We start from the raw sequence: 25,944 nt of genomic DNA, 5'->3' as shown, positions 1-25,944 counted from the left end.
AATAAATATTCGCTTATCCAACGTTCTGCCGGCCCGTTTATGTTGGATAAGTGAGACGCTACTGTACTTGCTTCCACTTTATGAAAAGAGGCCCATATTTTTAAAATAAGCAAATGAACCAAATCAGAATACTCTCGGCCAGCATCCAGATATGTCCAGGATGCTCTGTGCCTTTAAATCCTCCTGCTCGGCTCAAGCCTCGCCTCCTTTTCTGACACAGCACAAGCTGAGCATCTTTAAGCTGAACCATAGTCTCCAAGCTGGAAGGCTGGGAAGCGAAGGAACACAGTTCTCTCCAGTTTCTTGGCAGGAGAGGAAGAAGAGGAGGAGGAGGAAGAGGAGAAAGAAAGAGGCAGCTAGCTGCAGTGCTCTTTCATTTGCGCACACATGCCCATCTCCCCATCTTCACATCCCCTGCTGAGCAGCCAAAGACAGAGAGAGGAGCATGCATTAGGAGAAGAGGAGAGGAGGAGGAGTAGCTGTGCCTTTCGGATGGAGCCGTGGGCTTCCAAAGCACTAGCTGTCACTGTCAGCAGAACTGGGCATCTCTGAAGCTTTAAAGAAGACGTGCGTTCTTTTTTGGAAAGCCTTAGTCTTCTAACCAGCTTGGCTTCCTCGGTTCGGTTCCATCAGGATGTGAGCTGCATCCGAACTCGGTGACTTCTGGATCCAGCCAGAAGACAACACAGGACTGGGCTTCCCCAAGGAGTTAACCCACCTGAGAAGGACAGGGACTCCATCCTCTTCTTCTTCTTCTCCGAGGTTCACCATGTCACCTGTGGACTGGAGACCAAGGCCCACGGCACGGTGGGGTGGAACCCTTCTGCTATGCAGATGGAAAGGCTGCAAAGCCAGAGCTTCTGAACTGAATTGATTCATCTTCCCAGCTGGTTGCAGGGAGAGGAGGAAGAGGCTCTTTCTATTCATGCAGAGAGAGGGTTCGGTGCCCCCCTTTCCTCCTCACTCCTTCCAGCATTCTTGAAAGAAACCACGATGCATCCGCATGGGATCCAAGGGTTAATCTGAGAGGGTTAGGAGCTCAACATACCCTGGATTATTATTCTAATTTCTTCTTATTATTATCATTTTTGATGTACCCAAATGGTTCTCCATGAATGTCCAGACTCACTCAGCCAAAGAGGACTGAAGGATCTTTTTTGAACACCCAAAAAAAAAAAAAGAGGAGAAGGAAAGGAGTTCTACGGCGTTCTGGAGCAGCCGTCTTGCTCGTAAGTTGCCTTTTTAAATTGTCTTAATGGATTAAAAATAAGCTGCTCTTTTCCTTTGCAAAGGATTTTTTGGAATGGAAAACGTTACCCAATCCAGGCTATTTAAAGGCCCGGGAGAATGTGGTTGGGGAGAAGGGGGGAGAGATTAAAGTTTGCATTGGACGGTGTGCAAAAGTCAGCACACAGAACACATTGACTCATCTCTGTGTCTTCTGTTCATGCGTGTGCCCTTGTGTGATGCCAACATCTCACAGTCGGTGGGGATCCTTGCTTGAAGGGCTGATCCTTCCAAGGGGAAGTTAGCCCTGCTTGGGGAGGGATGGGGTTAGTCCCATGTTTGTCCCAGAAAAAGGCAAGCTTCCTTTGAGATAGAGCAAAAGCTCATTCTGGCATTGCTCTCAAGGGTATGGGAAGCCACCACAAGAACCTGAGATCAGGTTGAATTGAATTGATGTCAATGATGTGTGGTGTTGTCCAAACAAAATCTCTTATATGTAGAGCAAAAGCTTATTCTGGCATTGCTCTCAAGGGTATGGGAAGCCACCACAAGAACCCACGACCAAGTTGAAATGAAGCGATGTCAATGATGTGAGGTGTTGTCCAAATGAAATCTCTTGTATGTAGAGCAAAAGCCTATTCTGTCGTTGCTCTCAAGGGTATGGGAAGCCACCACAAGAATCTGCGACCAAGTTGAAATGAAGTGATGCCAATGATGTGAGGTGTTGTCCAAACGAAACCTTGTATGTAGAGCAAAAGCCTATTCTGGCGTTGCTCTCAAGGGTATGGGAAGCCACCACAAGAACCTGAGATCAGGTTGAAATGAATTGATGTCAATGATGTGTGGTGTTGTCCAAACAAAATCTCTTATATGTAGAGCAAAAGCTTATTCTGGCATTGCTCTCAAGGGTATGGGAAGCCACCACAAGAACCCATGACCAAGTTGAAATGAAGCGATGTCAATGATGTGAGGTGTTGTCCAAATGAAATCTCTTGTATGTAGAGCAAAAGCCTATTCTGTCGTTGCTCTCAAGGGTATGGGAAGCCACCACAAGAACCTGCGACCAAGTTGAAATGAAGTGATGCCAATGATGTGTGGTGTTGTCCAGACAAAACCTTGTATGTAGAGCAAAAGCCTATTCTGGCTCTCAAGGGTATGGGAAGCCACCACAAGAACCTGAGACCAAGTTGAAATGAATTGGTGTCAATGATGTGTGGTGTTGTCCAATCCAAACGTCTTGTATGTAGAGCAAAAGCTTATTCTGTCGTTGCTCTCAAGGGTATGGGAAGCCACCACAAGAACCTGAGACCAAGTTGAAATGTAGTGATGTCAATGATGTGTGGTGTTGTCCAAATGGAACCTCTTGATCTGATGTGGGTTCTCTTGTTGCCTTGCTCTTCCCCTCCCCTCTTTCCTTTTGATGCAGGACATGATGTAGAACCTCCTGTGCTTCCAGCGTCCCATGGATGCCCAATTTTTATGCTTAACCCAAACCACGTTTGCCCTTCAAAGGCACTTACTGTGAACCCTACAAAGAAACTCCAGACCTCAGTCAGGGTGGACATCTCCCATAATGGAGCCTTCCAAAGAAAGGCAGGTGGCAGTGGCAACAAGGTTATCCTGTTCGGCGAGGAACCCGTTGACCAAGGAAGCTGTGTGAACGTGACCAGCTTGAGGAAGGGAAGCAGAAGACATTGTCTTCAGGATCTCCTCAAGGAATGCCTCCAAAAAGACTGATGAATTAAGGAATGGGAATGCCCTCCCTGTTGGGACAGCATATATGGCATAGACTGGAGCTTTCTTTCTGCAACTTTTTCTAGACCCTGGCATTTCGGAGCACAGATGCAAACCCTTAACTTCTTAAGGTGGCCATTCCTGGTGATTTCATCTCAACTGGCTTTGCTGGTGGTTCTCAACCTTCTAGACCTGTTTTGCAGCAGGAATGGATGGCGTGTGCTGGGTTGGTGCTCGCCTTGATCCCGACGCAATGGCTCCGGCTTTGTCGCCCCGATCCGACTAGGGCGGGGAGATCAAGGGGTGGCAGGTCAAGGTGCGGCTGAGGCGTTCTGGGGCAGGGTGGGGGAGCGTTAAGATGTGGAGATCTCCCCAGCCGAGAGACGTTCCGTGGAGGCACAGTCTGGCTGGGCAAAAGCAGAATGCACAGCGCGGCTCTGCCCCAGCTCCCTGGCACCGTGTGAAGGATGAACTCCCGGGGCTTGCAGGATAGGCAGCCCACGGACAACGCGACCAGCGGCAGCAACACCGGCGAGAGGGAGCGCATCAGGGGACGCATGAAAATGGTGATCGGACAGCTGGAAGGCATCCTGCAGGAACTCAAGGAGGTGGCCAAGGAACTCCGAGACGTAAGTGTGGCTTGGGATGCAATGGGAAGGGCGCAAAGGTGCATCTAGAGCAGGCATGGGCAAACTTGGGCCCTCCAGATGTTTTGGACTTCAACTCCCACCATTCCTAACAGCCTCAGGCCCTTTCCTTTCCCCCCTCAGCTGCTCAAACCCTTACTCTGCAACCCTTATGTGAGTAACATAAACATACAAATCTTGCCATCCAATCGTGCGACTATTAAAGGTAAAGGTTTTCCCCTGACGTTAAGTCCAGTCATTGTCGAAGAGATAAGCAAACACTATAAAGGTTCAAAACATAAAAAGAGATGTGTATATTAGAGCATCTTGCAAAGGCCACAGAAATAGTCAGGCCTCTCTGAGTATAGAGCTATCTTCCTTCTATGTAAAAAGGATAAGCAAATACTATCGCTGTATTTATTGTTAAATCCAGTCATGTCTGACTCTGGGGGTTGGTGCTCATCTCCATTTCTAAGCCGAAGAGCCAGCATTGTCCGCAGACATCTCCAAGGTCATGTGGACGGCATGACTGCATGGAGCGCCATAACCTTCCTGCCGGAGTGGTACCTACCTATTGATCTACTCACATTGGCATGTTTTCAAACTGCTAGGTTGGCAGGAACTGGGGCTGACAGCGGGCACTCATTCCGCTCCCGGGATTTGAACCTGGGACCTTTTGGTCTGCAAGTTCAGCAGCTCAGTGCTTTAACACACTGCGCCACCGGGGCTCCCCTTGCGACTATTATGCGATGAAATCTGCCACACTCCTCAGCTGAAGTGGCTGAGGTGAAAAAGGAAGGGGCCTGAGGCTGTTAGGAATGGTGGGCGTTGAAGTCCAAAACTCCTGGAGGGCCCAAGCTTGCCCATGCCTCTTCTAGAGTCATAGGCGGGAAATTAGATCTAGAACAAAGGCCCGGTCAAAGGAGTTATGGAAAACTGGACATGCATAAAGTAGGTGTAGAATTTATACAAGGTCTCCAGTAAAAAAATAAAGCATGCATACAAGTAATGAATAGAGAATCTGCAGAATCTATTTCTCCTTTTCTGAAAACCTATGTCCAGTTCTCTGACACTCTTATGATGGTCCTAGTTGTTATATCCATATGACTACACCTATCATGGGTCCAGTGATGTTAAGGTTGTGTAAATGTTCTGCAGTTGTGAATTTCATCCGCGGTTGCACTGCATCTTGGGACTTGTCATCTGAAAGCCATGTCAATGTTTCTTTGGCTAACTAGGGCATGTGTGTTTCATTCTAGGTTGCCTTTGATATTTTACCATCCTCATAGGAGATGTTTTAGCTGGATAGTACTAAACTATTGCAAGAAGGCAACCACTTGGTCAGCTAACAAGTATGATGGGTATACATAACAATTGAGAGCCTCATTCAAGAGCCATAGGAGACGTTGAGCCATATTTTTGGGAAATGGAATCTAAAAGTGCCATGATCATGTTATTTAAGACACATAATTTTTGTGGTTGTCTCTGTAAGTTGGGTCTACCTTATGGCAACTGTTAGGAATTATGGAAGTTGAAGTCCAAAACACCTGGAGGGTTGAAGTTTATCCATGCCTAGTCTACCTCCTTTGTCTCCCCAATTTATGTTGGGAGATAGCCAACCATGTCATTTTTGGAGACACATCTGTCAGGGATGTGTGATAGGGCCTTCTCAATGTCTATCCCTAGGAAAGTTTAGAGAAGGGCAATAAACATGCTAAGACATATGTCAAACAAGACATAAAATGAAAAATTGAGAGGTTTGGGCCTGTTCACCCTGGTGAAGAGAAGATTGAGAAGAGCTATTTCAATATCTAAAGGGGTTCCCAAGGAGATCATGGGGCAGGTATGTTCTCTGCTGTCCCAAGTTTAATGGTGTGGAAGGTATATTTTGTTTGAGCATTGGAAGGAATATCTTGACAGTAAGAGTGGTTTATCAATGCAACCAATTATTTAGAGCAGTGGTTCCCAACCTTTTTTTGACCAGGGACCACTTGACTAAGGACCATTTTCCAACATTAGTACCAAAAAGGTTACAAATCAGTTTTTGGTCAATGTTAGATTCGGTTTGGTTATTTAGGGTGCTGATTTAGAAAATTGCATTGGATAGACCACATCAGCTCTAGTTTCTGATCCAGAACATATGCCATCCAGTAGTTGCCATCTGTTCTCACATAAGAAAGCCATATTTATTAATCTAGAGCTGATGTGGCCTATCCAATTTAATTTTCTGAATCAGTACTCCAAATCAACCCTTTTTGAGGCTTGAAAAGTTGAAAAAAGCATAAATTGAATGGCTTCAGGCTACATATAGCTCATGGGGCACCCAATTCCCATTCTTATCATAGAGTGCCTCTGGGGTTGTACAGAGTAACCACATTCAATAGTTGGAAAAAAACAGTCCAGATCCCAGCCTTGCTTTGAAAGATGAATATACTGTATATACTTGAGTATAAGCCTAGTTTTTCAGCCCTTTTTTTTAAGACTGAAAAAGCCCCCCTCGGCTTATACTCGGGTGAGGGTCCTGGCTGGCTTATATTTGGGTCAGCTTATACTCAAGAATATATGGTACATTTATTATTTTTCTCTATTATTATTCGTATTATTACATTTATTATTTTTCTCAATTATTGTTGCTACTATTACATTTATTTTACTCTATTTTTATTATTAATACATTTATTATTTCACTCTGATCTTATTATTATATTTATTATTTTACTCTATTTAATATTACATGTATTATTTTCCTGTATTTATTATGATTATTATTACATGTATTATTTTACTCTATTATTATTAAAATGCTACATAGGCACATTTACATTGAAGAAGATGAGAATAATGATTTGATTAGAGGGTTGTTGTATGTCTTTCGGGCTGTGTGGCCATGTTCCAGAAGTATTCTCTCCTGACGTTTCACCCACATCTATGGCAGGCATCCTCAGAGGTTGTGGTTTATCCATACCTCACAACCTCTGAGGATGCCTGCCATAGATGTGGGCGAAACGTCAGGAGAGAATACTTCTGGAATATGGCCACACAGCCCGAAAGACATACAACAACCCTGTGATCCCGGCCATGAAAGCCTTCGATTTGATTAGAGTTGGACAATCTTATCTTAAATTAGAGCTTTATGTAAATATTCAAAAACATTTAACCTACTGATGCTTCAATTAATGTAATTTTATTGGTATCTATTTTTATTTCTGAAATTTACCACTCTCGGCTTATACTGGAGTCAATGTTTTCCCAGTTTTTTCGTGGTAAAATTAGGTGCTTCAGCTTATATTCGGGCCAGCTTATACTCAAGTATATACGGGTAATATACAACTACTTTAAACACTTTTTATTATGAGGTTTTTAATTATACTTTGTTTCAAGCTTTGTAAACCAACCCAAGTGAATGAATGAATGAAATATATGGTAAATTACCTATAGGTTTTGTTGCATTTCCCTCCTTATCCCACCAACAGTTTCAGAGAAGCTCAGACTATTTATCTGTTCAGCTTAGTATTATCTTCTTTCGGTCTCCAGAATCTCGGTTAGGATTTTCCCCCCACAACCACCTGCTCACTGAGCCTTTTCACCCGATAGCTTCTGCATGCAAAGTGTGTGTCTTTCAGTTGAGCTGTGGGTACAAAACCCTTGCGCTTTTTGTGTTGTGTATTACAGAAAACATGAAACCCTGCCTATTTTTGGCTATTCAATTTGCATTTAAAATATAGCCTGAAGCTGGTGGCCTCTAGGTTTGTGAGACAGCAAACCTACACCTCCTTATTATCCAACATATTCGCTTATCCAACGTTCTGCCGGCCCGTTTATGTTGGATAAGTGAGACTCTACTGTATTCAAGTATAAGCCGACCTGAATAGAAGCTGGCCAGGACCCTCACTCGAGTATAAGCCAAGGGGAGTTTTTTCAGTCTTAAAAAAAGGGCTGAAAAACTAGGCTTATACTCGAGTATATACAGTAAGTTGTAGTTTACAAGGTGTTGTCCGTAGACACATCCAAGGTCATGTGGCCAGCATGACTGCATGGAGCGCCGTTACCTTCCCACCGGAGCGGTACCTATTGATCTACTCACATTGGCATGTTTTCGAACTGCTAGGTTGGCAGAAGCTGGAGCTAACAGCAGGCACTCACTCCGCTCCTGGGATTTGAACCTGGGACCGTTCGGTCTGCAAGTTCAGCAGCTCAGTGCTTTAACACACTTCGCCACCGGGGCTCCGTAAAATAATACATGTAATAATAATAATAAATACAGAAAAATAATACATGTAATAATAAATAGAGTAAAATCATAAATGTAATAATAATAAGATCAGAGTGAAATAATAAATGTATTATTAATAATAATAAAAATAGAGTAAAATAAATGTAATAGTAGCAACAATAATAGAGAAAAATAATAAATGTAATAATACCAATAACAAGAGAGAAAAATAATAAATGTACCATATATTCTTGAGTATAAGCTGACCCAAATATAAGCCAACCAGGACCCTCACCTGAGTATAAGCCGAGGGGGGCTTTTTCAGTCTTAAAAAAAGGGCTGAAAAACTAGGCTTATACTCGAGTATATACAGTAAGTTGTAGTTTACAAGGTCTATAGTCTTTTTTTTGCCAAACTATAAATCCCAGGATTCCATAGCATTGATTGATACCTCTTAAAATACAGTAGAGTCTCACTTATCCAAGCTAAACTGGCCGACAGAAGCTTGGATAACCTTTTTTAGGGCTGAAAAATCTCCCCTCAGCTTATACTCGAGTGAGGGTCCTGGCCAGCTTCTATTCAGGTCGGCTTATACTTGAATACAGTAGAGTCTCACTTATCCAACATAAACGAGCCGGCAGAATGTTAGATAAGCGAATATGTTGGATAATGAGGGATTAAGGAAACATCAAATTAAGCTATGATTTTACAAATTAAGCACCAAAACATCGTGTTTTACATCAAATTTGACAGGAAAAGTAGTTCAATACGCAGTAATGTTATGTTGTAATGACTGTATTTATGAATTTACCCTGTTTCCCCAAAAATAAGACATCCCCAAAAAATAAGATCTAGTAGAAGTTTTGCTGAATTGCTAAATATAAGGCCTCCCCCGAAAGTAAGACCTAGCAAAGTTTTTGTTTGGAAGCATGGAGGATCGGTAAATGTACATACCATAAATTGTTGTACATGGAAATAAAGGTAGTAACAACAAATAATAATAATAATAATAATAATAATAATAATAATAATAATAATAAAACTTTATTCTTGTATCCCACCTCCATCTCCCAGAAGGGACTCAGGGCAGCTTACACAGGCCCAACAACAACATAAATTTACATATGAACAGAAATTTAAAACAGTAATTTAAAAACAGTATAGCAATAAAATATAATATAGACATTCTTGAAAGGATTCACAGTTTGGTTATGCTGGTTTGTGATGACAACTACTCTACAGTAGATAATAAATGTTCATTTTTTTAAAAATTCAACCATAAATGTGAATTCTTTTTTGTGGAAAAATAAGACATCCCCTGAAAATAAGACCTAGTACATCTTTGGGAGCAAAAATTAATATAAGACACTGTCTTATTTTCGGGGAAACAGGGTAGCACCAAAATATCATGATATATTGAAAACATTGACTACAAAAATGGCTTGGATAATCCAGGACCTTGGATAAGCGAGGCTTGGATAAGTGATGCTCTACTGTACTGTCAATCTACATTCATTCTACAGTGTTGACTCAACCTATGTGTTCATTGTGTAATCAATGTGAAGGCAAAAAAAAAAAAATCTCAAAATTCATAACTGCATAAATAAAAGTTTCCAGATTGTGGAAAGTACTAAGACCACTCGGGTTTGCTTTGGTCAAGGGTTCTTTGTCCCGTCAGAGTTTTACGACGTGGGCACGGCAGCTTAAAGCAAGCTGGAAAATATCCTGAGAAGGACGCCGCTAGTAACCTAGAGACCAAACCCTGTGATGATAAGTTGTAGGAGTATGTTTATCCTGGAATGGAGATGATTAAGAGATGGCATGATAGGCGGGCGCCTTCAAATCTTTGAAAGGCTGTCATGGAGATGATGGAACAAAATCCATCCCTGTTGCCTCGGAATAGAAAGCTGCAACGAAAAGCATTTGCATTACTAGAAGGAGAATAAACAAGTGTATTATAGGAATAGTCTCATCCATGATGTGATGCGGCAGTTCGAAAAGCCAATGGGATTTTCGCCTGCATAAATAGGAGTATAGTGTCTATATATCAGGGGTCCCCAAACTTTTTATGCAGAGGGCCAGTCCACAAACCTTCAAACTGTTGAGGGGCCAAATTATCATTTGAAAAAAAAATACAAACAAATTCCGATGCACACTGCACATGTCTTATTTGTAGTGCAAAAACAACAACAACAAGAACAATGAAATAACAATAAAAGAGCAATACAATATTTAAAAATAAAAACAATTTTAACCAACATACATTTATCAGGATTTCAATGGGAAGTGTGGGCCTGCTTATGGCCAATGAGATAGTCAAGTCAATTAAGATTGTTGTTGTGTGCTTTCAAGTCATTTCAGACTTTGGGCGAGCCTAAGTCTAAAATTTATTTATTTACTATATTTATTTACTACATTTGTATCACACCCTTCTCACCCCAAAGGGGACTCAGAGTGGCTTACAAATTATATTGTTATATTGTTAGCATAGCACACTATTATATATTACTATACTAGCTGTGCCCGGCCACGCGTTGCTGTGGCAAAGTGGTGGTGGTATCGGTTAAAACTTGTTGTGGAATTTTTATTTGACGTTATTTGTATGTTTTAAAATTAATTTTATTGTCACTTATCTTTTTTATTTATTATATTTTATTAGTTTGTTGTATTATTTTTAGTCATTTTGTTATAATATTTTATTGTATTAATTATTTTAGTGTTTTTTATAATTTTTTATTGTATTATTTGTATTTATTTTTTTATCATTATTTTATTAACACTGGGCTGAGTGGGTTGCTAGGAGACCAAGTGGGCGGAGCTTAGCCTTCTAACTGGCAGCAATTGGATAAAAACAATTATTCCTCTCCCTCTAATTAGGACTTTATTTTTCTTTTCTTTTTGTTGTATCAACCTAGAGGCATGGATGAGGGGTTGTGATGTCAATTTTCGAGGTTGTGGGGCGTTTACTTTTGTTGTTTTGTCCGCTGCCGTGATGCCATCACTCTTTTATATATATAGATTGAACTATACCACTATACTGTAATATTATTAGTAATATTATTAGTAATATATAATTAATACTATTGTATGGTATTATCATTATTAGTGTTATATTGTATTACATTATAATATTATCAATATTATATGTATATACAATATATTATATTATAAAACTGAGGGCGGGGGCTAGGTAAATGACCTTGGAGGGCCGCATCCGGCCCCCGGGTCTTAGTTTGGGGACCCCTGCTATATATCATGCTACCCTCGATTCTGCCTTGGTCAGACCACACCTGGAATCACATTGTGTCCTATTCTGGACAATTGAAGGGAGATGTTGACAAGCTGGAATGTGTCCAGAGGAGGGCGACTAAAATGATCAAGGGTCTGGAGAACAACCCCTATGAGGAGCGGCTTAAAGAGCTGGACATGTTTAGCCTGCACAAGAGAAGGTTGAGAGGAGACATGATGAGGGCCATGGATCAATATGTGTGGGGAAACCATAGGGAGGAGGGAACTATATAATGAGTTTTTCCTGCTTCTTGGCAGAATGGGGTTGGTCTGGATGGCCCACAAGGTCTCTTCCAACTCTATGATTCTATGAAATGGACTGACATGGGAGGTGATGCATGGCCCTTTTTAGAGTCTGGATGCCCATGTTGTAGACAAGGGGCCCAAGCACTGAATCAATAGAACCTATACAATTGTTGACTTCTCAAGTTCCAACTGGATTTATGCTATAGATTTATTGCAGTTTGGGAATCATCCCTTGAAGCAATGATTCAAGGAGAATGGGAAGAATGGACAATACAGTATTATGTGTGGGATTTCTGGACCCTTCTACATAATCTGGAATCCTATTTTTCATATCTCTAATGAATAATAATAATAATAATAATAATAATAATTATTATTATTATTATTATTATTAGACACTTGGGAAGTGTTCAACTTCTGATTTTGTGATACGAAATTCAGCATATCTATCTTGTTTGCTGTGTCATAATAAAATAATAATAAATAATAAATGTGGCCCCTGGTGGCGCAGTGTGGTAAAGCATTGAGCTGCTGAACTTGCAGACTGAGAGATCACAGGTTTGAATCCGGAGAGCGGAGTGAGCGCCCACTGTTAGCCCCAGCTTCTGCCAACCTAGAAGTTCGAAAACATGCGAATGTGAGTAGATCAATAGGTACTTCTCCGGGGGGAAGGTAACGGCGCTCCATGCAGTCATGCCAGTGGCCACATAACCTAGGAGGTGTCTACGGACAACGCCGGCTCTTCGGCTTTGAAATGGAGATGAGCACCAACCCCCAGAGTCGGACATGACTGGACTTAATGTCAGGGGAAAACCTTTACAATAATAATAATAATAATAATAATAATAATAATAATAATAATAATAATATGCTTTATATATATTCTGCCCTTCTCCCCAAAGGGACCCAGAGCAGATTACAGTATATATAATGCAGACAGAGGCAAACATTTAATGCCTTAGTTGTAATCAATTACATACAATGGGACACACAACATAGACAAGGCAAAGGCCTCTCCTTTCATTTCCGGCTGATCTCTAGCTTTGGGGAGATGTTCTCCATTTTCAAGCCATGGAGCCTCTTAGTTGTGTGACTGACATCTTTTTCCTTTTCCCTCTAAAGTTGTACCTATTTACATACTCACATTTGCATGTTTTCGAACTGCTAGGTTGTCAGGAACTAGGGCTGTCAGTGGGAGCTCACCGTGTCCTGCAGATTCAAGCTGCCAACCTTCTTTCTTGGCCTTCGGTCAATTCTGTGGTCAAGGTCCAATGGAAATATTGGTGGAAATTGACCATAAAATGGTATTTGAGGCCTAGAGGGAACATTTCTCTTGGCCTTTTCTAGGTAATTCAGAACTCTTTTGAGTCTAAATGAGCTCGCATTTAACGAGCTCATGCAATAAGCGGGCCAACCTTAATATATTCACAAAGTGATTGTTGTAATTAAATATTAAAGAGTTTCCCGCATGTTGGCACTACAGAGCGTAATCCTTTACCAAAGGATGGACCTCTGGAAGCGGCTGGGTAGACTAGAAAGGAGATGTGCCGCCTATCACAACCTCCCTTTGTGTTTATGTCTGATTAACCTCCTGGCTATATATATTGGAGGCTTGAAAGGCTAATTAGGATATCAGGATGACTCAGTGTATTGAACCGACTTTGTATCTGATAGACTGGGCGAAATGAAAAATTTGCAAAAGCAAAGATAATGCGAACGAGGGAGCCGAGACCGACCTGTCTATTGAGCTGAGGCTGAGATCGTCACGGGGGATATTTGAATCGATGTTTGCAAAATTTGCAGAGGTTGGGAAGGCAACAATACATTTGGAAAATATAATATGTCAGTCTCACCTTCACAGTAGTCAATAGTCTATTCGAGATTGAAGGGAAGGTCTCTGAGCATCACCCAAAGATATCCAACATAGAAAGAATGACTCACTGGACTTCCTAAAGGAAAGGAATCCTTATGGAAATACCAGGATGACCAATAGATGTTAAAGAGTTCATCTGATGATATTTATCCAGGGTGGGATTCCATCCTAATACAAAAGCTTTCTGGGAGTCATCGCTTGAGATGAATGGGAAGAGTCAACTGTGCCTTTGACAGCGTGAGACAGGGAGAGAGAAAGAGATTGAGAACTAGAGAACAAGCCCCATGAGGAGCGGCTTAAAGAGCTGGGCATGTTTAGACTGCAGAAGAGAAAGCTGAGGGGAGAGAGAAAGAGATTGAGAAGTGGAGTTAGAAAAAGAGAACGGAGAGGTTCGGGAGGAGGGTGACTTCAATGATCAAGGGTCTGGAGAACAAGCCCCATGAGGAGCGGCTTAAAGAACTGGGCATGTTTAACCTGCAGAAGAGAAGGCTTAGCGGAGAGAGAAAGAGACTGAGAAGTGGAGTTAGAAGAAGAGAACGGAGAGGATCGGGAGGAGGGTGACTACAATGATCAAGGGTCTGGAGAACAAGCCCCATGAGGAGCGGCTTAAAGAGCTGGGCATGTTTAGCCTGCAGAAGAAAAGGCAGAGGGGAGAGAGAAAGAGATTGAGAAGTGGAGTCAGAAAAAGAGAATGGAGAGGGTTGGGAGGAGGGTGACTACAATGATCAAGGGTCTGGAAAACAAGCCCCATGAGGAGCGGCTTAAAGAACTGGGCATGTTTAACCTGCAGAAGAGAAGGCGGAGGGGAGAGAGAAAGAGATTGAGAAGTGGAGTCAGAAAAATAGAATGGAGAGGGTTGGGAGGAGGGTGACTACAATGATCAAGGGTCTGGAAAACAAGCCCCATGAGGAGCGGCTTAAAGAACTGGGCATGTTTAACCTGCAGAAGAGAAGGCGGAGGGGAGAGAGAAAGAGATTGAGAAGTGGAGTCAGAAAAATAGAATGGAGAGGGTTGGGAGGAGGGTGACTACAATGATCAAGGGTCTGGAAAACAAGCCCCATGAGGAGCGGCTTAAAGAACTGGGCATGTTTAACCTGCAGAAGAGAAGGCGGAGGGGAGAGAGAAAGAGATTGAGAAGTGGAGTTAGAAGAAGAGAACGGAGAGGGTCGGGAGGAGGGTGACTTCAATGATCAAGGGTCTGGAGAACAAGCCCCATGAGGAGCAGCTTAAAGAGCAGGGCATGTTTAGCCTGCAGAAGAGAAGACTGAGGGCAGAGAGAAAGAGATTGAGAAGTGGAGGTAGAAAAAAAGAACGGAGAGGGTTGAGAGGAGGGTGACTACAATGATCAAGGGTCTAGAGAACAAGCCCTATGAGGAGTGGCTTAAAGAGCTGGGCATGTTTAGCCTGCAGAAGAGAAGGCTGAGGGGAGAGAGAAAGAGATTGAGAAGTGGAGTTAGAAAAAGAGAATGGAGAGGGTGACTACAATGATCAAGGGTCTGGAGAACAATGGAGCAATGGCTTCAAAAAAATTATTTTAGTGCCTGGAGTGACTTGAGAAACTGCAAGTCGTTTCTGGTGTGAGAGAATTGGCTGTCTGCAAGGACATTGCCCAGAGGACATTGCCCGGATGTTTTGATGTTTTACCATCCTTGTGGGAGGCTTCTCTCATGTCCCTGCATGGAGCTGGAGCTGACACTGGGAGCTCATCCACGCTTTTCCTGGGTTGGATTCGAACCAGCAACCTTCAGGTCAGCAGTCTGCCGGCACAAGGGTTTAACCCGTTGTGACACCAGGGACTCAGCATCAAATTACAGATTCCACCTGTATGAATGAGCTTGGCTACTCCTTCCCCACAAAACTCTGCCGCTTGCGTCCTCAACGCAGCGTTTTGGCGACGATGCGCAGCTGCGGAAAGGGGTGACTGGCTGGTTGAGGATGCAAGTGGCAGAGTTTTGTGGGGAAAGAGTTGCCAAGCTCATTCATCACTATGATAAGTGCCTAGATTTGAATGGCGACTATGTTGAGAAGTGGTATTTGGGTGTGGCTTTCAACTGCATATGGTCAATGTTTTCTCCTATACTTTTTGAGGACGCAAGCGGCAGAGTTTTGTGGGGAAGGAGTTGCCAAGCTCATTCATCGCTTTGATAAGTGCCTAGATTTGAATGGCGACTATGTTGAGAAATGGTATTTGGGTGTGGCTTTCAACTGCATATGGTCAATGTTTTCTCCTATACTTTTTGAGGACGCAAGCGGCAGAGTTTTGTGGGGAAGGAGTTGCCAAGCTCATTCATCGCTTTGATAAGTGCCTAGATTTGAATGGCGACTATGTTGAGAAATGGTATTTGGGTGTGGCTTTCAACTGCATATGGTCAATGTTTTCTCCTATACTTTGTTTATTTTTAATTCCAAAACGTAATCTACTTTCTGGATAGCCCTCGTATATAATAGAGACTGGGCAGCCTCAGATATTGGTATCCTGGGAACCAAGACCCAATAGATGCCAAGGTCCACTGTTCTTGCTTTTTGGCTTTTTCTCTGCCGACATTATTCCTGGGGGAGTGCAGCCTTAAATGAGAAAAAAGAAGAAGTTTCCCACCGCAGTGGCATTCCTCAACCTGCTCTTCATTTCGTGCCCTCCTCTCTTTCTTATGGCTGCTCTGACTTGCTCAACAGTCTCCTGGGCCCAGTTCATCAGGGATCAGGGCTGCGTGTCAGTGGCGGCAGAGAAATTATTGTGGTCAGTCGGTGCTGCCTGCAAATCTCCTTGGGAAAAGTCTGAAGGCAGCGAGTGAAACACAAAGGCACAGGAAGAAGCAGCAATATTTATTAGCAGTGAAGCTTCTCCTTGCCCACTGTTCCTTTGAGATGTGACCAAATGTCCATCAATGACTTCTCAGGCTTGCAGATGACTTGGTGGTTCAACTCCAAAGCTCAGTGTGAAATTTGATGGGCGAATCCTCCGTCTCTGTAGACTTGGAGTTGGACTTGGGATTTGTCCACTGTGACCCAATCCATTTCCATAGTGTGAGCAATAGTATACGTGAAGCTTCTGGACTTGTGCCAGAAGCGAGTTGAGACAAGTCTCTTCTGATGTGAGAGATTTGTCTGTCTTCAAAGACGTCGCTCAAGGGATGCTCGGATGTGTCACCATCCTGCAGGAGTCTTCGGTCATGTCCCTGCATGGGAAGCTAGGGCTGACAGATGGGAGCTCAATGATAAATACACACAAATGTCTATACTTGACAATGTTGAAGAGATAAGCAAACACTATAAAGGTTCAAAACATAAAAAGAGATGTGTCATGTAAAGGCCACAGAAATAGTCAGGCCTCTCTGAGTATAGAGCTATCTTTGTTCTATGTATAAAAGATAAGCAAATACTATAAAGGATCAAAACATAAAAAGAGATGTGACATGTAAAGGCCACAGAAATAGTCAGGCCTCTCTGAGTATAGAGCTATCTTCTTTCTATGTATAAAAGATAAGCAAATACTATAAAGGTTCAAAACATAAAATGCACTATGTAATTTAGAGCATCATGTACATACATTATTACCTGAGATTTAACAACAATAATGAAAATAATAAGTACAGTCAACTGTTGTAATCCACAGTAGTATCTTCCAGACTGTAATGTTTAAAAGAAACTGTAATTATCAAGGCTTAAATGTGGACCAAAGTCAAAACATATCAAGTAGTCTCCACTATTTAAACAGTTTCTGAAGACTCCAATTGGATTTGGCAACCAACATAATATAAACACATTCAACCTTTGCAAAATAATATTGGTTAATATATCTTTTAAGACTTCACAGGTATTGAAAAGTTTATTCTAGAAAAAACCTTGGGAGCTCAACCCATCTCGTGGGTTCAAACCGCCAACTGTAGGGTCAGCAGTTCAGCTGGCACAAGGGTTTAACACATGAAGAAACCTTTGAAAGATACCTGAGGAAAGAGATACTTCTCCTGAAACAAGGATTATAAACACCTGGGAACCCTTGTTGTTTTCTCATCACGAACTTCTAAGACTTTGTATCTCAGTTTATACTTGAATGGGACAATACTGGATTCATTTAAAGAAGAACATTTATGGAAGAACTTATTGTTTATTTGGGAAAACATTTAAGCATGATTATAATGTTTTGTAAAAGGTAAAGTTTTCCCCTGATGTTAAGTCCAGTCGTGTCCGACTCTGGAGGTTGGTGCTCATCTCCATTTCTAAGCTGAAGAGCCGGCGTTGTCCGTAGACACCTCCAAAGTCATGTGGCTGGCATGTCTGCATGGAACACCATTACCTTCCCGCCAGAGTGGTACCTATTGATCTACTCACATTGGCATGTTTTCAAACTGCTAGGCTGGCAGAAGCTGGAGCTAACAGCGGGCGCTCACTCCGCTCTGCGGGTTTGAACTTGGGACCTTTTGGTCTGCAAGTTCAGCAGCTCAGTGCTTTAACACACTGAGCCACTGGAGGCTCCATGTACAATGTTTTGTACATCTTTGTAAAACAATCCTAATTTGTTTGTTCCCAACGTTCTTGAATTATAATAATAGTATTTTCTTATCACATACTTTTAAGACTTGTATCTCAGTTTATACTTGCATGGGACAATACGTGATTTATTGAAAGCATTGACCACACCATTTATGGATGAACTTATTTATTAGTTAAGTTGTAAAACATTTAAGCATGAATTTAATGCTTGGTACATCTTGGTGGCGCAATGTGCTAAAGCGCTAAGCTGCTGAACTTGCAAACCGAAAGGTCGCAGGTTTGAATCCGGGGAGTGGATTGAGCTTCTGCCAACCTAGCAGTTCGAAAACATGCAAATGTGAGTAGATCAATAGGTACTGGTATGAATCATTATTATATATCTGCAAGAAATCCAGGAGCACCCGGTGGCACAGTGGGTTAAACTGCTGAGCTGTTGAACTTGCTGACCAAAAGGTCGGCAGTTTGAATCCAGGGAGCAGAGTGAGCTCTCTCTGTTAGCCCCAGCTTCTGCCAACCTAGCAGTTCGAAAATATACAAATGTGAGTAGATCAATAGGTACTTCTCCAGCGGGAATCTAACGGCGCTCCATGCAGTCATGCTGGCCACATGACCTTGGAGGTGTCTATGGACAACACTGGCTCTTCGGCTTAGAAATGGAGATTGGCACCAACTCCCAGAGTCAGACACAACTGGACTTAAAGTCAGGGGAAGCCTTTACCTTTACCTACATATTTGTAAAATAGTCCTAAATTGTTTGTTCCCTATGTTCTTGTATTATAATAATAGTCGGTTATAATTATTATTCTATCCTGTATTACTGGTGAGTCTATAGTAACAGGACAACTTTGTGTTTCAGGGTTGTTGTATGTCTTTCGGGCTGTGTGGCCATGTTCCAGAAGTATTCTCTCCTGATGTTTCACCCACATCTATGGCAGGCATCCTCAGAGGTTGTGAGGTACCTCACAACCTCTGAGGATGCCTACCATAGATGTGGGCGAAACGTCAGGAGAGAATACTTCTGGAACATGGCCACACAGCCCGAAAGACATACAACAACCCTGTGATCCCGGCCATGAAAGCCTTCGACAAAACTTTGTGTTTACACTAAATTTATAGATATCTATATAGTTGGCACAAGGGTTTAACCCATTGTCCGCAGCTCTTTAACAAGAACGATGAAGCTTTATTTTGCTACTAATGCCATTTCATTAGCAAGGTTTGATGTTTCAAGGCAGCATTCTCACCCAGAGATTCTTCCCTTAGCCTTGAAAACTGGAGAAGAGGTTCCAGTCAATTCTAGACAACTATTAGGAATATCTTAGCTTCTGCAGGAATAGGAAGACAGGTAGGAGCACTAAAAGCAGAAGGGTCAAACAAGACCAATCCAAGTCTATCAGTCATTGCCATTCTCTACTACTTTCTGTCTACAAACGATGCACATTGGCAGCTCAAGGGACTGCAGAATTCCCACAAGACTCGCAAAATGAGGTTGGAAAAGATGAGTTCCAGCTAAATTAGGATCTCTTTCAGGCCCAGGCAGGATGGAGAATATTGTTCGGCTTGCAATTTTTAAACAAACTGACCCAATTTGGAATTCCCAAATGAAGGCGTGGATCAGAACACGGTTATCCTGCAGCATGTAGAGCCCTCCGCCTTTGCGATGCAGCTCTTTTCCTCGAGAAAGGCAGTTTTAGAAAAGCTGCACGTGAAAGGAAATGAATATTTATATTTAAATCAAATTACAAAATGATTTGAAAATAATGATACTAATACAGTAGAGTCTTACTTATCCAAGCTAAATGGGCCGGCAGAAGCTTGGATAAGTGAATATCTTGGATAATAAGGAGGGATTAAGGAAAAGCCTATTACACATCAAATTAGGTTATGATTTCACAAATTAAGCACCAAAACATCATGTTATACAACAAATTTGACAGAAAAAGCAGTTCAATACACAGTAATGTTATGTTGTAATTACTGTATTTACGAATTTAGCAGCAAAATATCACGATATATTGAAAACATTGACTACAAAAATGGCTTGGATAATCCAGAAATTTGGATAAGCGAAGCTTGGATAAGTGAGACTCTACTGTACTAATAATAATACTAAAAATACTAATAATAATACTAATTTTATTTCTTACCCGCCTCTCTTCATGACTCGAGGCATCGACAACGTACACTCATGATTATTATTATTATTATCAACACAACGACGTTGTATGGCACAGCAAACAAGATAGATATGCCGGATTTCGTTTCGCAAAACCACAAGTCGAACACTTCCCAAGTGTCTAGGACTGTGTGATGTATTTTCGGATGATGCGTGCAGATCCCAGTAGGGTGGCCTTTTGCAGTTGGCAGATCGTGATTTTGTCAATGTCTACTGTTTCCAAATGCCGGCTGAGATCTTTTGGCACGGCACCCAATGTGCCCATCACCACCGGGACCACCTGCACTGGTTTCTGCCAGAGTCTTTGAAGTTCAATCTTGAGGTCCTGATAGCGGCTGAGTTTTTCCTGTTGTTTTTCATCAATGCGACTGTCACCTGGGATGGCGACATCAATGATCCAAACCTTGTTCTTTTCCACAACTGTGATGTCTGGTGTGTTGTGTTCCAGAACTTTGTCAGTCTGGATTCGAAAGTCCCACAGTATCTTTGCGTGCTCATTTTCCAAGACTTTTGCAGGTTTGTGATCCCACCAGTTCTTTGCTGCTGGGAGGTGGTACTTGAGGCATAAGTTCCAATGAATCATTTGGGCCACATAGTTGTGCCTCTGTTTGTAGTCTGTCTGTGCAATTTTCTTACAGCAGCTGAGGATATGATCAATGGTTTCGTCAGCTTCCTTGCACAGTCTGCATTTTGGGTCATCAGCTGATTTTTCGATCTTGGCCTGAATTGCCTTTGTCCTGATGTCTTGCTCCTGGGCTGCAAGGATCAGGCCTTCTGTCTCCTTCTTCAGGGTCCCATTCGTGAGCCAGAGCCAGGTCTTATTATTATTATTATTATTATTATTATTATTATTTCATTTTCGTCTTTAACACTAATTTTATTTCTTACCTGCCTCTCCACATGACTCGAGGCATGGACAAAGTAGACTCATGATTATTATTATTATTATTATTATTATTATTATTATTATTATTTCATTTTCATCTTTAACACTAATTTTATTTCTTATCCGCCTCTCCCCATGATTCGAGGCATGGATAAAGTAGACTCATGAGTATTATTATTATTATTATTATTATTATTATTATTATTTCATTTTCATCTTTAACACTAATTTTATTTCTTATCCGCCTCTCCACATGACTCGAGGCATGGACAAAGTAGACTCATGAGTATTATTATTATTATTATTATTATTATTATTATTATTATTCCATTTTTGTATTTAACACTAATTTTATTTCTTACCCACCTCTCCCCATGATTCGAGGCATGGACAAAGTAGACTCATGAGTATTATTATTATTATTATTATTATTATTATTATTATTATTACATTATACCGGCTGTTAGGAATTGTGGGAGTTGAAGTCCAAAACACTTGGAGGGCCGCAGTTTGCCCATGCCTGATCTACACAGTTAACACCAATTAACACTATTGGATTCCACTTGAACTGCTAGTGAGCCCTTGGCAACTAAAGTGGTGTCAATCTGCATTAATTCTGCAGTGTAGATGCACCCTACATCTGAGACATGTTAGGCTGGATGAGTCATCACTGGTGTTTTGTATTGTGCCCAGCATCCAGAGATGATCATTATTCTTTTATCCTGGGCTGTATGATATGGCATTGTGTTGCCAGTGGCTTTTAGTTGACAGCGGAATTTACTGTCTTCTATTGTGCTCGAATGTGCACAGCGCCTGGAGAAACTCAGGCTGTGAAGCATTTAAGGAATTCAATAAATAAATAAAACATATATTTGCTTTGGAGTAAACGGAGTTAAGAGGACTCTTCCTGGACTTTTAAAAAAGTATCTTGCAGTAGGAATATTTGCATGCAAAGTGAGTAGTAGAGAGTCCTTGATATGAATACAATTAGGGGCCATTGCCATTGGAAGAGACACAGAACGAACACAGAACGACTGTGTAAAATATTAGTTTGAAGTCCAATTCTCATTCTCCTCCAGGGATGTAGTTATGATGCCAATCTCCATTTCTAAGCCAAAGAGCCGGCGTTGTCCGTAGACACCTCCAAGATCATGTGGCTGGCATGACTGCATGGAGCACCGTTAGCTTCCTGCTAGAGCAGTACCTATTGATCTACTCACATTTGTGTGTGTGTGTGTGTGTGTGTGTATATATATATATATATATATATATATATATTAATAATAATAATAATAATAATAATAATAATAATAATAATAATGCAAAAGGCCACCCTACTGGGATCTGCTCGCATCATTCGAAAATACATCACACAGTCCTAGACACTTGGGAAATGTTCGACTTGTGATTTTGTAAAACGAAATCCAGCATATCTATCTTGTTTGCTGTGTCATACAATAAAATAACAACAACAACAATAGTAATAATAATAATAATAATAATAATAATAATAATAATAATAATAATAATGTTTACCTGTAATGTATACTTTCATGACATTAGAATAACTATTATTATTTTGAATGGGATGTTATGTCATAATATTCAATAATAATAATGCCTGGAAAGTATACATTCCAAATATACATAATATATATTGAATTCTCCTTTTATAGTTCCTTTCTCTACCTCATTAGATTTTAATCATGCACTTTGCACCACTGCCCAGCCTTTTTATTATCTTGTTCTTATTCGGCGATTTTACTTACCATTACATTACTGTAAATTGTTGGTTTGACCTGTGTAATGTTAAATGTTAATGATGTTTTATTGTGAATGTATTTTTTAATTTGTTTACTATTTGGGCTTGGCCTCATGTTAGCCACTCTGAGTCCCCACAAGGAGATGGAGCCGGGGTATAAAAATGAAGAAGTTGTTGTTGTTGTTATTATTATTATTATTATTGACACAACAAGATAGATATGCTGGATTTCATGTCACAAAATCACAAGTCGCACACTTCCCAAGTGTCTAGGACTGTGTGATGTATTTTCGGGTGGTGTGCGCAGATCCCAGTCGGGTGGCCTTTTGCAGTTGGCAGATCGTAATGTTGTCAATGTCTATTGTTTCCAAATGCCGGCTGAGATCTCTTGGCACGTCACCCAATGTGCCAATCACCACCGGGACCACCTGCACTGGTTTCTGCCAGAGTCTTTGAAGTTCAATCTTGAGGTCCTGAGTTTTTCCTGTTGTTTTTCGTCAATGCGACTGTCACCTGGGATGGCGACATCAATGATCCAAACCTTTTTCTTTTCCACAACTGTGATGTCTGGTGTGTTGTGTTCCAGAACTTTGTCAGTCTGGATTCGGAAGTCCCACAGTACCTTTGCGTGGTCATTTTCCAATACTTTTGCAGGTTTGTGATCCCACCAGTTCTTTGCTGCTGGGAGGTGGTACTTGAGGCATAAGTTCCAATGAATCATTTGGGCCACATGGTTGTTTGTAGTCTGTCTGTGCAATTTTCTTACAGCAGCTGAGGAGATGATGATGATGATGATTATGATGATGATGATTATTATTATTATTTGAAACACAACAAGATGAGTCCACAGCAGACACTCTGCTGGCTGTTGTACTGGATTACACGTCGGACACTTCCCAAGTGTCTAGGACTGTGTGGTGTATCGGCAAATAATGTGGGCAGATCCAAGTAAGGTGGCCTTCTGCAGCTGGCAGATGGTAATTTTGTCAGCACCGATTGTGTTTAAGTGCAGGCCAAGGTCTTTAGGCACTGCAGCCAGTGTGCCGATCACCACTGGGACCATCTTGACTGGCTTGTGCCAGAGTCTTTGCAGTTCGATCTTTAAATCCTCATATCGTGTCAGCTTTTCCAGTTGTTTCTCCTCAATCCTGCTATATTATTATTATTATTATTATTATTATTATTATTATTATTATTATTATTATTATATAGCAATCATCATAATCATTACCATCATCATTCCCTGCCTTCCTCTCGCAAATCAGACTCAAATGTATCAGGAACTGACGTTGACTAGATGTAGACTGGTTCTTAAATATCTAATCCTAGCCTACATTTAAGTACATGCCTCGAATGTATATTTTCATGACTATATCTAAAGGATTATTTAATGTATTTATGTCTTTGTTTAATGCATTCCTTTATGGCCTCCAGCTACTTCTGGCTGTCTCTCTTTGCAATTGCGATGAGTGGATCACCAATAAATTTACTGAGGAATGACTGGCATTTTGTCCTGTTTCCAAAATTATTTATCAGCTATTTGTCAGGATGATGGGGCTTCTCACACAGCCCTGCATCCAAAGGATTTGTCATTTCGAAAAATAAGGAAACCCAACCAATGTGATCTTCGGTACAGCCATGGCATGTGTCTGTGAGTCGAGGCCCTGACATTATAATGAGAATGGGAGGCGAAACAGTAAGGGAAATGGAGTAGAACAGGTAAAAAGATTAAATCAAATGAGAGGCCATGCGGAAAAGGTCACGAGAGAGCAATCTTTCCTGAGTCCGTTTAGCCTCTCTGCTTCTCTAATCTTCTTGGGTCTCACGTCTGAGAATTAATGCCAGGGAGGCATTGGGGTGCCATAAGTGAATATAGGGATCGAAACCTCCGTTCGAGCTCTCCAAGTTGGGAAGACGTGACCTAGCCTCAATTCTTTCAATATATCCTATTGAGGGAAGCAACCATTTGATTGGCAACCTCGTAGCATTGCAGTATGTATGAGGAAGGTCACCGGGTCAGTCCCTGGCAGCGCCAGTGGAAATAATTAGACAATAATAAGAAGGAGGGGGTTTGTTTTGCAGACAAAAACAACACTGGGTGAACATCATGAGACCAAGTGTAGAATGAGTGCAGTTTGACTCCACTTTAACTGCCATGGCTCAATGCTATGGGATACTGGGAGTTATAGTTTGCCCTCTTTGGCTTTGTGAAACTACAAATCCCATTGCTCCATAGTCTTGAGCCTTGACAGTTCAAGTGGTGACAAACTGTATAGACCCAAGTTTCCCATGGACCTACTGATCTACTCACATTGGCATGTTTTCAAACTGCTAAGTTGGTGGAAGCTGGAGCTGACAGCGGGAGCTCACCCTGGGATTCGAACTGCTGACTTTTCGGTCAGGAAATTCAGCAGCTCAGTGGTTTAACCCACTGTGCCATATTTTGTGATTATAATTTATATATATATATATATATATATATATATAGTGGTGGCGCAGTGTGTTAAAGCGCTGAGCTGCTGAACTTGCAGACTGAAAGGTCCCAGGTTCAAATCCCAGGAGCAGAATGAGCGCCCGCTGTTAGCCCCAGCTCCTGCCAACCTAGCAGTTCGAAAACATGCAAAATGTGAGTAGATCAATAGGTACCACTCTGGCAGGAAGGTAACGGCGCTCCATGCAGTCATGCTGGCCACATGAACTTGAAGGTGTCTACGGACAATGCCGGCTCTTTGGCTTAGAAATGGAGATGAGCACCAACTCCCAGAGTCGGACACGACTGGACTTAACGTCAAGGGAAACCTTTACCTTTACCTAGGTTGGCGGAAGCTGGAGCTGATAGCGGGAGCTCACCCTCGGATTTGAACCTCCGACTTTTTGGTCAGCAAATTCAGCAGCTCAGTGGTTTAACTCACTCTGCCATTTTTTGTGATTATAATTAATATTATATATATATATATATATATATATATATATATATATATATATGTACGTTTGTAGGACTGAGTAAACAACAAAACTACAGAACCAAATCTCACCAAATTTGGCCACAAAAGACATAGTCATCCAATCTATGTCTTTCAAATAAAAATGTCTACAGCAACTCGTGGCCGGGCACAGCTAGTTAATTATAAATACAGTAGGGTCTCACTTATCCAACATTTGCTTATCCAAGGTTCTGGATTATCCAACGCAGTCTGCCTTTTAGTAGTCAATGTTTTTGTAGTCAATGTTTTCAATACATTGTGATATTTTGGTGCTAAATTTGTAATACAGTAATTACAACATATGCACAACAGTTTGTATGACTACTATTAGAATGTACAGTAGAGTCTCACTTATCCAAGACTCGCTTATCCAAGGTTCTGGATTATCCAAGGCATTTTTGTAGTCCAAATCCAAATCCAAATTTATTTAATGCTTAG

At 41.4% G+C, this 25,944-nt stretch overlaps 1 protein-coding gene across 1 annotated transcript in view; it reads left to right on the top strand.

The window, feature by feature from the left end:
* The first annotated feature begins 225 nt into the window (after positions 1 to 225).
* The window catches only part of insyn1 (inhibitory synaptic factor 1), a 110,749-nt gene continuing 85,030 nt past the window's right edge, over positions 226 to 25,944 (top strand). The window contains exons 1-2 of the mRNA XM_062962983.1: positions 226 to 1,229; positions 2,654 to 3,590. Coding sequence (XP_062819053.1) covers positions 3,429 to 3,590 — 162 coding nt within the window. The 5' untranslated portion in view covers positions 226 to 1,229; positions 2,654 to 3,428. The remainder of the gene's footprint in view (positions 1,230 to 2,653; positions 3,591 to 25,944) is intronic.

The sequence above is a fragment of the Anolis carolinensis genome, unplaced genomic scaffold (genome assembly GCF_035594765.1).
Source record: "Anolis carolinensis isolate JA03-04 unplaced genomic scaffold, rAnoCar3.1.pri scaffold_11, whole genome shotgun sequence".
Classification (NCBI taxonomy): Eukaryota; Metazoa; Chordata; class Lepidosauria; order Squamata; family Dactyloidae; genus Anolis; species Anolis carolinensis.
This window is presented reverse-complemented; position numbering and strand designations above follow the sequence as displayed.